At 42.9% G+C, this 13,058-nt stretch overlaps 2 protein-coding genes across 2 annotated transcripts in view; one reads left to right on the forward strand and one right to left on the reverse strand.

Moving 5' to 3' along the window:
• The window catches only part of Dlgap2 (DLG associated protein 2), a 589,656-nt gene extending 587,966 nt beyond the window's left edge, over positions 1-1,690 (reverse strand). Inside the window, exon 1 of the mRNA XM_071610646.1 lies at positions 1,606-1,690. The gene's annotated coding sequence lies outside the window, so the exon portion shown is untranslated. The remainder of the gene's footprint in view (positions 1-1,605) is intronic.
• Positions 1,691-2,023: 333 nt separating this feature from the next.
• Positions 2,024-13,058, forward strand: part of Erich1 (glutamate rich 1) — a 78,397-nt gene continuing 67,362 nt past the window's right edge. Inside the window, exon 1 of the mRNA XM_027952119.2 lies at positions 2,024-2,115. Within this exon, the coding sequence (XP_027807920.2) occupies positions 2,094-2,115 (22 nt within the window). The 5' untranslated portion in view covers positions 2,024-2,093. The remainder of the gene's footprint in view (positions 2,116-13,058) is intronic.

Here is a 13,058-nt window from a genome sequence, read left to right on the forward strand (position 1 = left end):
AAATCTCAGTGAGAGATGATGAAAACACAAATTTGGCAGGGGAAGTAAGGAATGTTACAAGGATGTTTGAGATTTTGCTGGATGGGTCATGTGGGGAGAGAGGAGGAAGTGAGGAAGCAATGATGTCTCCAGAAGCTGGTGTGGCAGCTGGGCTTATGGTGCTTCTGCGAACAGTGTTATAGGAGGACCGATAAGTTTGTGCTAGAGTTGGTGACATGTAAGTCCTTGGGGACTGTAGCTGAAGTAGGTACAGTGACTGACGGGATGGAGGGAAAAGATGGGTTGGGCCACGAAGTCAACTGAAGATGTCAAAATGGACACTGACTCTGTAGTCAAGTCTTTCAAGAATAGGGTATGGTTGAAGAAGCAGTGCTGGAGGAAAATACTTGGTTCCTGGGAAGATTTTGCTGAAACATAGGAAGGTCCAGAATAGGCCTGAATGCTGGTGAGAATGATTGAGATGAAGAACAAGAAGTTTGAGGGTAACCTAAGGAAGGGCATTATCCCAGCACTTATTCCCTCTCTCCTACAGGACTTACTTTCCAATATCAATTTGAGCAGGCCAAATTGGCACACAAACTTTGTGTTAAAAACCCCTCTAGCCACCAGCCACTTTCCTGGCCCTACTAGAGGGTAGCCTAGGTCCAGCTTCTTCAGGGTTTCCCCTACAATTCTCTTTGTGCATATCCATCAAGTTTTTGCCTCTACCATTCCAATAAATCACTGTGATCAAAGTCATCAATGGCTTGCCCTTGACAAATCCAACTGTACGTGGCCAGTCCTCATCTTGACCTATCAGCATCATTTGGGAAGAAGGATCTCTTTGACTTGGCTTAGTGATACTCCCTGTTCTTCCCTCTCTTCTGGCCACACCCCCTCTCTTGGGCTGCAGCTAGGACCTCCTCGTCTCCCCACTTTCCAAAGGTTTGAGGCCCTAAGGGCTGTCCTTGGAAGACATGTCGGCCTGGGGGTCTTCCTGGGGCATGTCCTTCCTGATCACTAGGGTGTATGCATCCTGTGAGCATCTGGAATGTCACCTGTCTGAAGCTGCACACCATCACCCAAAAAAGATCCCCCAAGGGTTTCACCTCATCTGGGCAACTCCAACTTTACAGCTTCCAGAAGAAAATCTCGGGTCCATTCTAGACTTCCCTTTTTCCAAAAGTCACAGCCCCTCGGATCAGCCAGTAAACTTCCTTTACTCTGCCTTCGCACACATCCACACTATACCTCTTGCCACAACCTCCAGGCACAACACAGATGCGAGCCGATGACATCTTTCTTACTGCCTTTGACTCAAAGTAGTCTCCCAATCCCCTCAGGGAAGTCGGCTTCCAGCCGGCGGCTAACCACCTCTGGAAGGCACCTCGGAACTCTCCACTGCGCCGCCGACCGACCGCCGCTGGCCTCCGCGGCCCGCAGAGCCCAAGGCGACCTCGCGCCCCAGGACCTTCCGCGGCTCCCGGACGGCGGGAGCCCGGAGCTCGGCGGCGCCTCTCCCGCGCGCGTGCTCTCGCCGTCCCGAACAGGGCGCCTCCCTGCCGGCCCTGCCTCCCCGGGGCGCTAGGGACGGGGCCGCCCCAGGTCCGCGCGCCCAGCACGCACCACGTGCGGACCGCACACTCGCGAATCCGCGGAGGCGCAGGTGGGCCGAGAGCCGGGGTCCCGCGCAGCCACCGGAGCGGGATGGGCCGGCGACGCACAGAGGCAGAGCGACCGGGACCCGGCTCCCCCAGGCCTCGGGATTCCGCCTCGCCAGCCAGGATCTCCTCCCCGGCGCTCGCTCCCGGACCTGCGCCCCAGCGCCAGCCTCCCGCGGGCGCGCCCCCTCCCAGGGCCGAGGCCGCCCCTTCGGCGCCCTCCGCGCAGACTCCGTGGCGAGGCGGTCGGGGGCGAGGCCCGAGGCTCGGACACGCCCTGAACCTTGGAACCAGCCGATCCGAGGAAGGAACGCGAATGACTGACGTACCCGGCAGGCATCCCGGGCCCGGATTGGACGGTCCGCCTGTGGGCGGGCCTAGCGGGCTCACTCCGGAAGCGCCGCCGCGCGTCGGGACCCCTGGCTGGGCCGCGGCGTAGCTGCCGGCTCAGCCATGTCGGTGAGCCGGAGGCACGGTAGGCGGGCCGAGGGGGACGGGTCGTGAGGGGAAGGGCCTCCGAGAGTGGAAGGGCTCCTGAGGGAAGGGCTCGCCAGGGGGAGGGGCTGTGAGGAGGGGCTGACGAGGGGGAGGGGACGTGGGGGAGAGCGTGCCAGGGCTGGGGAGCGTGGGAAAGGGGGCCGCGGAGCGGTGAAGACTTTGAGATGGAATCGTTTGTCACCCAGTGCGGGAGTGGGTGGGTGCTGCTCCTTCCCAGTGCCCGCCGAGTCTCAGTGTCCCGCCGCCTGGTGACGCGGATCTTCTCCAAGGCCCTGGGAAGAGAGATGGGTTGTGACGAACTTCTCCTTTTAGTTGAACCCCGGTTTTGCCTTTGAAATGAAAAGCCGGTGTAGTGAACAGGTATTTGCTTGCCAAGGGAGCAGACTAACTGGAACCCAGAATATGGAGAATCGTCCGTCCATCTGTGTTGCTGTTCTTGGAAACATGCTAGGGCTTCCCCTTCTCTTGGGTCCCAGTGAGTTCTGACTTTCACCTTCTCTGCTGGCTGCAGAAACCCAGAATATCTCACATATTAAAAACGACTTAACAGTCTCTGAACAATCAGATGTTTAGGCTCCAAAGGGGACATTAACATACTTTAATGAGCAAACTATTTTTATAACTCTCCACTGGAAGAGGTTGGACTGTTGTGCTCTGTTGGTTAAATGTTAAAGGTTTGCAGAACAGACCTGAAAGCTGTCTCCTGCCTTCTGGGTTGATTCCACACCCACTCTTCCTGCATTCCTGCTAAGGTTTGTGACATTCCAAATGTAAAATTAAATGCTCTTTCCTACACATGAAATTATTATATCATTTGTAGTATACTTAGTCAAACTTAAAAACCTTTCTCATATCCCTAAATTAAAATGAGTTAGATGGTTTAATCAGTTCTTAAATCTTTTCTCTTGAAATAGTCTTCTTTTGTAGTAAATAAGTGACACAGGTAAATCATGTTATTTAAGAGCACCATGATTTGGAAGGATGGATTAATAAATCCTGAAATTAGAAAACGAAAGTGAAAAACTTTAGTTTTCTGCATCTCAACAAGGTCACCTGAGGAGCCCATCTGCTGGGAAACACTTCTGGGAGTTCTGAGTTGGAGTAAAAATTCTATGCACTTATAATTTGTTGAAGCCTGAAACCAGAGCTGATCTCTCCAGCAATTTTCCCCTCTTGTGTGGCCTGTGATGAATATTAGGAGTAGCAAAGTGTATGACCGATGGAGGAAATTGGACTGGATGTGGATTTTCAGGACATCTCCTCTCACTGTCCAGCTGTTCCTCAAGAACCTTGGGTCCCAGAAGATGGGAGAGGTGACAGGGCTTTGTATGTTTATGGGGGAAATGAGCAAGGATACTGCGCAGCCCAAGTGGGCTTCCTTGAATAGGAGGTAGCACAACTGAGCGAGTGTTTATTCAGCCAGCCAGTGTCTGCTGAGTAAATCAGTTGCTCCAGACACAAGACTACAGAGGGACCAAACAAACAAATCCCATTCCTCTTCCTGCTGAGACTCCGGTGCAGTATAAAGCTGTGCCCTGATTTATGGTGGGGGTCTGAGGGAGCCAGACTGTTCTCTCACTGGGCCTTGGGATGGACCAGAAAGCTTGAAATGGGCGGCCTCTATCTCCAGCCAGGTGCCAGGTTGTCATGGTCTGACTAGGGGAACAGAGAGTCTGAAGCAATGATTCTAAGGTTTTGTTTGTTCGTGTGTTTTGTTTTCCCAAAAGTTGATTGCTTTGGCTAATGGAAAAATCTCTCCTGTTACAATTAGAGCAAAATTCTGCAGGATTAATGGGAAGGATGTTTGAAAAGGTTTTAGATGTAAGTCTGTTTTATGCTAGAAAATGTCTGAACAGTGATGAAGGGATGTTTCTTGAGGCTCTGAGAGTTGCCAGGCAGTTTTAACAATGAATGAACCTCCTTAATTGAGGAGAAAAGTACCATGTCTGAGGTGTGGTTGAAGTGACTACCATTCTTTTTGGGGAGATTGGGTGAGTGTTCAGTGTACAACTAAATGCTAACTCTGGAAAGTCCATGGCAGAATTTTAGAGTCACAGTGGAAGGGAAGCTTTGGTGACTGCAGCTCCCCCAAGGGCCATGTGCTCTTCAAGGAAGGGTCCCAGCTACAGTCATCTTTGGGTCCTGCCTCAACAGGAGTAAAGTAGGAATGAATGACTTGTGTGGATTGTCTGTCCAGTTGAGCATTCCTACCACTTCCTTACCAGGTGACTCCCCAGTGCCTCTCTGGGCACCTTTAGCTCCTGGGAGTGGAAGATGTCATGAAGTAACTTGTAGACAACCTACCTGTTTACTTCTTTGTCCTTGATGGCAGGGTGCAAGTGACACTGTTGAGGTACAGCTTTTGCTCTGTCAAGTCAGTGGCTTCTGTGTAGTTAGATACTCATTTACCTGCAGAAAAAGCTCAGCAGTGTTTGTTACTATGGTATTTTCTGCTTGGTATGATGTATTACCTTCACACTGGAACAGGAATTGTTTTCCCTTCCAGAGATCGTTAAGGATGGAAAACATGTTTGGGAAAGGTTGGAGGTAGGAAGGAACAGAGGGAAAGGTAAGGAAATAGGCCGAGGGAGAGGAAGGAGGAAAATGGCAGCTTTATGCAACCAGGGAGTTTAAAAAATGCTGGCAAAATGATATGCTGTGTTGGATCCTAGTTGTAGAGACAGTTTGGTCAGTAGTGATAGACAATGTGGTTCTGAGTGGAACAGGGCAAGTGCTGAGTCCCTGAAAGATAATCCTAAAAGTGGGAACGATAAATGTGGGAAGGGGCTTGGGCAGCTATGGGAAGGCCAGCTAGTGTATGGTGAGGTGTTCAAGTGGAAATGGTGACAATTGGAGGAAGGAATGGGAGAGATGGATGTAGAAATATTTCCCTGGAAAAGCTGGTCATGGTGATGAGCAAGCTGCTAAGACTTGCAGCAGATGCTCAGGGGCAGTGGCAGACAGCTTCTAGATAGAGCAAGAGTCAAAGCTGGGTGTGGGTAGAGACTATAGAAGGAGAAGAAGCCTGAGAAAAGTGGGGTGCAGTGCCATGGACTCCTTCTCTAGTGACCCATTGCTCAGGAACTCAAGGCCATGCTTATAATGGGAAATGGGCCCCGAGTTCAATCCCACTTGATCCAATACCTTGGAGCTAATTCCCTGTAATTATTGGGCACCTCATCTGTAAAACAGTCACAGTGGTGAGTTGTGAGGATTCAGTCAAGTAATGTACATTGGAGGCAGCCAGCTGGTTACTGTCACTGTTTCTGTTTCCTAAGGCCTGGGAGGAGACAAGAAAGCACTGGGGTCTACTTTGCCTATAAGGAAAGAGCAGTGCAGATAATGCATCAAGCAGGTGAAGCCTGTGTTACCTTGTTTAAGGTGAGAGAGATGCTTGTGTGTTTGAGAGACAAGAGAGTCAGTGCCCAGAAAATACAAGGTCCTGCGTCGAAGACCCAGGAGTGTGATTCCATAAAACATGATGGTTTGAGGCTGCACGTGGTAGGTGACTGCAGCTCTGTCTGCCTCTGGAAAAGATGGCAAGGCAGAGTAGGTACGGAAGTGACAGCTGTTTCTGAGTATTTGTCTTCTTCCACTATAGCTTTCCCGTCATTGAGCCACAGAACCTGTGAGAATGAGGTGGGTCTTGTTGGTATAGAACACCCTGTCTGTTACACGTTCTTTGTTTAGAAGTTAGGATCTGTGTAATAGAAAAGCCAATGTTAATGAAACTGGAATAAAAATTATAATTTACCCCTGTCTTTGGATTATAATAAAGACAACTTTCTAAATTACCTTCTGACTGGCATTTTTTAGCCTAACCGGTTATGGTGAGAAAACAGCCATTACAGCTAAGTGGTTTGCCTCAGGGTCCCATTTTGGTCTGTAGCAGTACCCACATCCACATAGTGCTGCTTGCTCCTCTGTCAGGGCATTTTACCAATCCATAATGAAAACAGTTGCAGCCTCACACAAATTTAAAATGATTATGAACAGTTGATAAGACAGTAAAAGTTACTGAAAAACTATAAGGAAAAGTTTGGGGCAAAATTTGCTTGGAATTGTTTTTTCTTTTATAAGTACTATGGTTTTAGTAGAAAACAAATACCTAGTGTATTTCTACTTGAGGATACCAGGTCAGATTGATAAGATAATCTATGGGAAGGCAGGCATGTATTTAATCAGCATTTAAATAGCATTTTTACTGCAAAGAGAGAATTCAAAGTATTAGATTTCCAAGAAATGCAATGACCCTAGGAAAATTTAAACTGGCTTCTTAAACAAGATACCTGTCAGGACAAAAAAGGGAATGACTCAACCTGGCATTTACTGAGATGAGATTTTTTTTCATAGTTTAAACTGATAAAAATAATTTTGTTTGTTTTTGTTTTATGGTTTTAGTAGTTATGTTTGGGGAGATTTCTTTAATACAACAGGGTAAGGTGAGGAGGGAATAACATCAAACTGGCCACATTGAAAATTCCTATTAATGGTCATTCTTGGTCTTATATTCAGTAGCAAGTTTTCATTTAAATATGATTTTTAAAAGCCTGTTCACTCTTGTTCCAAAATCTAATTAAAATCTATTAAGTGAAAACTCTTGAAAAGTTATGTCACAAACCTATTTGTTCTGTATGTTTTTCTTTCAAAATGAAATACAAAAAAAGGAACATTTTATTTATTTTTGGCAGTACTGGGGATTGAACCCAGGAGTACTCTACCTCTGAGCTACATCCCTAACCCTTTTTATTTTATTTTTTATTTTGACACAGTCTCTCTAAGTTGCCCAGGCTGGCCTCAAACCTACAGTCTTCCTCCCTCAGCCTCCCAAGTAAAAGTCACATTTTAAGTTAACAGGTTGTATTTATATATCTTTTATTTTAATGTGATTTTTGTAAGTATGTCCAATCAATTGTATAATTTCCCATGAACATTCACTTTTTTTTTTTTTTGGCACCGGGGATTGAACCCAGGGGCACTCAACCACTGAGCTATTTTGTATTATATTTAGAGACAGCATCTCAGTTGCTTAGCACATTACTTTTGCTGAGGCTGGCTTTGAACTGAGATCCTTCTGCTTCAGCCTTCTGAGCCACTGGGATTACAGGTGTGTGCCACTGTACCTGAAGAACATTCACTTTTTGAAAGTGTTTTTTTCTTTTAACTGATTTCTTTCCTCATATCCCCAAATTGGCTGTACGTGTTTCTTTTTTTTTTTTTTTCCCCATGAAAGTCTCACTTTTCCACTAGTTTATAGGAATAATAAATGTTTTGAAAGTTTTGGTTAGAGAAACACGAATGAACATCATTCCTAATGTCTTCCACCAAAGAATGTTCTAGATGTACAGTGTATATTCAGTAAAATGAAATGTGTAAACATTACTATTTTTAACTAAAGTGTATTATGTTCATAGATAACAAGGAGAAAATATGTTACTTTTCCAATCTAAAATTTCTTAAAAATATTTTTCAAATTTTATTATTTTTTTATGTGGTGCTGAGGACCGAACCCAGTGCTTCACATGTACTAGGCAAGTGCTCTTCCACTGATCCACAACCCCAACCCCTAAAATGTTTTTAAGAAAATAAAAATATTCATGACGTTAATGGGTGGTAGCATTGGTGGTCTCAAAGATCATGGTTGCTTTAAATATTTTTCATTTTACTTTCCTTTTTTCAGAAAGGAATATTATTAAAAAAAAAAGTTTCTGTTTCTGTTTTTTTTCCCATGAGAGCCTGTCAAATGGAATGTACACCCATTTTCCCATGATCAATGAAATTCTGTCGTTTGTACAACATGGAAATCAAGGACATTATGTGAAGTGAATAAGACATGTACAGAAAAGCAAATACTACATATTCTCACTCATTTGTGAAATCTCAAAGAATTGATCTCAGAGAAGAGTGGTCGTTGGAGACCAGGGAAAAGGAAATAGAAGGAGGCTGCATAATGGGTACCAAAATGTAATTAGGTTCTAGTGTTCTAACTGCAGCACAGTTGAATGACTGTAGTTAGCAACAGCTCTATACTTCACAAGAAACCAGAGGACCAGAGCTTGAAGGCTCCAAACACAGAGTAATGACATGAAGATGGAGACTTTAATTACCTGATTTCATCATTATATATTATGTACATGTATTAAATTATTACACTGTACCCCATAAATATACAAATATTATGTATCCGTTAAAAAGAAAAAATACCTGGAATAAGAAGAATTCCAGAACCAATGTGACACTTTATCATTGAATTTTTTGCCCTATGTCTTGGAAAAGCTTTTTAGACAAAATAGAAAAAAATAATTCATTGAAATGCTGCCATTAACACCTTTGTTAGAATGGAACAAAATTTTTTTGGTACCCAATTGTTAGATTTTAAACCAAGTATCTGCCTTGAAGAAGAGTGTAGAAATAAACAGTTTTACCACCAGCAACCAAACTTCCATTTCTTTCTGAGGCACATATATTCACAGTTTTTCCTAAGTGTCCAATTTCCAAAGAATGCTTTACTGTAAGATTTTTATTTGGCTTCTGTCTTTAAATTGAAATAGCAAGTGTAGGCAGCAGTCCTTTCTGAAAATTTTAATAAATTAACTCAGTTCCCCTTTGGAAAGAAAACTTAATTTCTCTGGTATTGCAACATATTAATTTTAACTTGGATGTTTTTCTTCACATCTACCTTTTATTGTGCCCATCATTTCTCAATTCTGATTGCCTGTTCTGCTTGGTAATTATATTTATTTTCCTTCAGGCTATTTTTTTTTTTTCCTATTGACATTAAATACCCATTCCCTGCTTTTTTGTCTTCTGGTGATTGCTTTTTGACAGACACTATAGAGTTTCAAGTTTAAACTTGCTTCCACTGCTGGAAGAAGAGCATATTGATGAGGTGTGAGAAAAAGGAGAAGGGGACTCAGGTTTCTGGCCTGGTAGAGGTGGTGGAGTGCTGGTTATGACCACTAGGCAGTTTTTATTTGGTCCGCATGATAGCATGTAGCTCAAATCCTTTGGGTCCTGCAGCAAAAGCTTGCCTCCCAGAACCTGATCTCCCAGCTCTGTTTTTAAGAAATTTTTTTGTTTAAAACACACACACACACACACACACACCACACACACACGAAAACAACAACAACAAAAAGAAACAATAACACATCAGGTCAAAAGGAACATTTCAAAAAGCCAAAAATGACAACTACTTTAACTAAAATACTACAGACTTGCATACAGTGTCCCAGTATCTGAAATAAAAAATGTTTTGCTTTTAATATTGATCAAAAAGTGAATTGGCCAGTTGAAGATCTTTTGTTTGCTAAAGAAGTTCATATTTATAGGAAACAGTTAAGCAGTTTTCAGGTTATTTATTCATAACTGGAGGTTGGAAGGACACAGTGAGAGTTAGTTGGCTATATAGTGTTTTTGGCTTAAAATAGCTGATTGTTTCTTTTAAATTAATGACATGAACACTGTTAGTGACAAAACAGCAATCCTTTTATTCTTATGATGCATAGATGTTGTTTTCCTGGATCAAGGTGCTGTGGTTGCATCCTCTCTTATGAATATACAGGGATTATGTACTCTCTACTGTTAACTATTACAGAAGGGAGAATTAAGGGTGGAGAATCAAATGCTTTTCCCCCAACCCAGAAGACAGGTTTTCAGATATTAGATTCAAGTGCTACTGTATCCCACAAAATCTTATTCCCAGTCTTAATATCTACGATGTTATCTCAGATGCTGAGATTAATGAAATTCATCAATGAATCTGCCAGCAATATTAGTAGAAAGTAATTCATGAGATTTTAATTTTAAACTTTGCTTTTCTAAGTAATTTAAAAAATTAAAATCATTATTTTCAGAAATACTTTTTGCTCTATAGCAAATGAAAGCATTTAGATGTATTTGTCAGCCAATTTATTTTTAGATTTTGTAATTAGGTTAAAATTTATAAAAATTCTCATTAAAGACAAAAGCCCCACATTAATAACAAGATATCCATTTGACATCTGCTTGAGATCACATTTGTTTGTGCTGTTTACAGTACATTTTAGGAGTGATGCATGGATCAGATGACATCTGCCAGTATTGAATCTGAAAGTCATGCCTTCACTCCTGCTGAAAAGGAATTGTTTATTAAATGCTCATTTTTTTGTAATAACATTTATAACAAATAGGATGAACAGGGATGAACTTCACAAATTCATTGCACTCATGGAACAGGTCTGTGCTACAGGGAAGTGGCTGGATGCCAGAGAGGTCCTCATGTGTGGCCTACAAGGAAAAGATGGTTTGTGCTTATGAGGTTGTAAAACACTGTGTAAGGTGGAAATCACTTCATCCACTTGTGTTTACAAGTCACTTAAACCCAATTTAGCATGGGATAAGGAAAGATTTTTTTAAAAATATTTATTCTTAAGTTTTAGGTAGACACATATCTTTATTTTACATTTATGTGGTGCTGAGGATCGAACCCAGTGCTCGCGCATGCTAGGCGAGCACTCTACCACTGAGCCACAACTCCAGCCCCAGGGAAAGATTTTTTTGACACTGCTCAATTTTAATTTAAAAAGGAAAATTGTCCTTCCTGTTTGATCAAATGTAAGCTATAGAGGACATCTTGATCCTTATGAATTAACACATTTGAAGTTATATGGCATTCTTCCCCACCCTCAACAAAAAGTGGAATTTAAACTTCAAAGGCTAAAACTTTCATGCTTAAACTGTGTTTATATTTATTTAAAAACTTTTAAGTTGCTACATACTCTTTATGATTACCTATTTCATTCTGTCAGTTTTGTTATATGTTTATAGAGGGATATTATGTGGATATGTGTCTTTTAGGCACTTCCGCATTTTTACTTTTGATTACACGTATGCTGTCTCTCTTTATTACTCAGATTTTTTTTTGAAAGAGAACTTTTTAATATTTATTTTTCAGTGGACACAACATCTTTATTTTTTACTTTTTTATGTGGTGCTGAGGATCGAACCCAGCACCCCGCGCATGTCAGGCGGGTGCGTTACCACTTGAGCCACATCCCCAGCCCCTATTACTCAGATTTTTTATTTGTCTTTAAGGATGGCCAAGACATTTCTCAGACTCCAGTGGCTTATTTATGCAAAATAATTGGTGATTTTCTTTTTTTTTTGAGACAGGGTCTAAGTTGCTGAGGCCGACTTTGATTTGTGATCCTTCTGCCTCAGCCTCCTAAGCCTTTGGGATTACTGGCATGTGCCACCATGCCCAGCTACTTGGTGATTTTTAAGCAAAGGCCAGGCATGATTAGATTTGTGATTAAAAGGATGGAAGTAATAGCAATCAGCATCTGAAAACCCCCAGGCCTGCTGGCTAAATACCCTGCTCCTTGTAGAAGGGGCTGGTTCCAGATGTGGAGTAGAGAAAATGTAGGATGAGCTGATGCATCTTGTGGGGCCAGAGAGTCTGTTTGCAGGAGAGCATGGGCCTGCCAGAGGGCACTGGATCCACACTGAAGAACTGGTAGTCAGCAGTGGGATGATTTGAGCAACAAAATATGCACTAATGATATAGGATTTTAACTCTCAGAATAACTGAAACATTCAAGCATCCAGAAGTGAATAAGTAATAAAAAGTAATAATCCAATAAACAAATGAAGAAGTGGGACAGCTTCCCTACAGGAGAGATCAATGTGATACAGAAGGAATAAGGGAAACAGAAAACCACCATTGAAATGCCACAGCCATGTGTGCTGCAGACAGGACCCACATGTGATGCTAATTTAGTGGATAAAATTAAGAAAAGGATGTTGCCTGTTTTAGTCAGCTTTTTTGCTGCTGTGACCAAAAGACCTGATAAGAACAATTTTAAGGAAGAAAAGTTTATTTGAGGGCTCACAGTTTCAGAAGTCTTAGTCCATAGATGGCTGACTCCCTTGCCTCAGGCTGGAGGTGAGGCAGAACATCATGGCGGAAGAGTTTGGTAGAGGAAAGCAGCTCAAGACATCACATGAGGAAATGGAAAGTTCTCACCATATTGAAATGTAAACCCCAAAGGCTCACCCCCAATGGTCCCTTCCTCTAGCTATACCCTACCTGCCTACACTTACCATTCAGTTAATCCCAGCAGTGGATTGACACTGATTAGGTTAAGGTTTATAACCCAGTCATTTCACTTCTAAGCTTTTAATATTGTCTCATAGATGAGTTTTGGGAAACACCTCACATCTGAACCATAGTATAGTCTCAAAGTATCTGCACCAAATGTTTGTTTATTATAAATGGAAAAAATAGTAACTTTGCAAGAAGAAATCTAACAGATATCCCTGCACCTGGTTTTGGTCAAGCTTAACGGAAGCAGAGATAGGACAGGGCAATATCTGAAACCATCCATTGAAAAAAACCCCCTGGGGCCTGGGGTTGTGTCTCAGTAGTAGAGTGCTTACTTAGCACATGTGAAGCACTGGGTTTGATTCTCAGCAACACATAAAAATAAAGGTATTGGGTCCATCTACAATTAAAAATTAGAGACGAACACTTTGTGATGATGTTGCCTAAATAACCTCAATCTAATCATGAGAAGACATCAGATAAACCCAGATTAGGAAGATCTTACAAAATAACTGATGGAATTCTTCATAAGTATTAAAGTCATGAAGAGCAGGGAGACTGGGGGGAACTAATGCCCTTGATGGAAGTAAGGAGACCTGAGGACTAGGTGAGGTGTGGGGTCCAGAACAGGCCAGACCTAATCTTGACCTTGAGGAATGAACCACCTGTCCTGAACCTCTGGACAGATACAGTCACCCACAGCAATCATGCAGGTGAAAACAGCAGACACTGTAAGGGTCCGGCGAACTTCGGAGGAAGAGACCACCAAGAGACCGGCTCATGCAACAGCAAAAGGGGTTTATTGAGGATCCAATCCAGTGTGCTGGGGCTCCCTG

Source organism: Marmota flaviventris, chromosome 3 (genome assembly GCF_047511675.1).
Source record: "Marmota flaviventris isolate mMarFla1 chromosome 3, mMarFla1.hap1, whole genome shotgun sequence".
NCBI classification, from domain to species: Eukaryota; Metazoa; Chordata; class Mammalia; order Rodentia; family Sciuridae; genus Marmota; species Marmota flaviventris.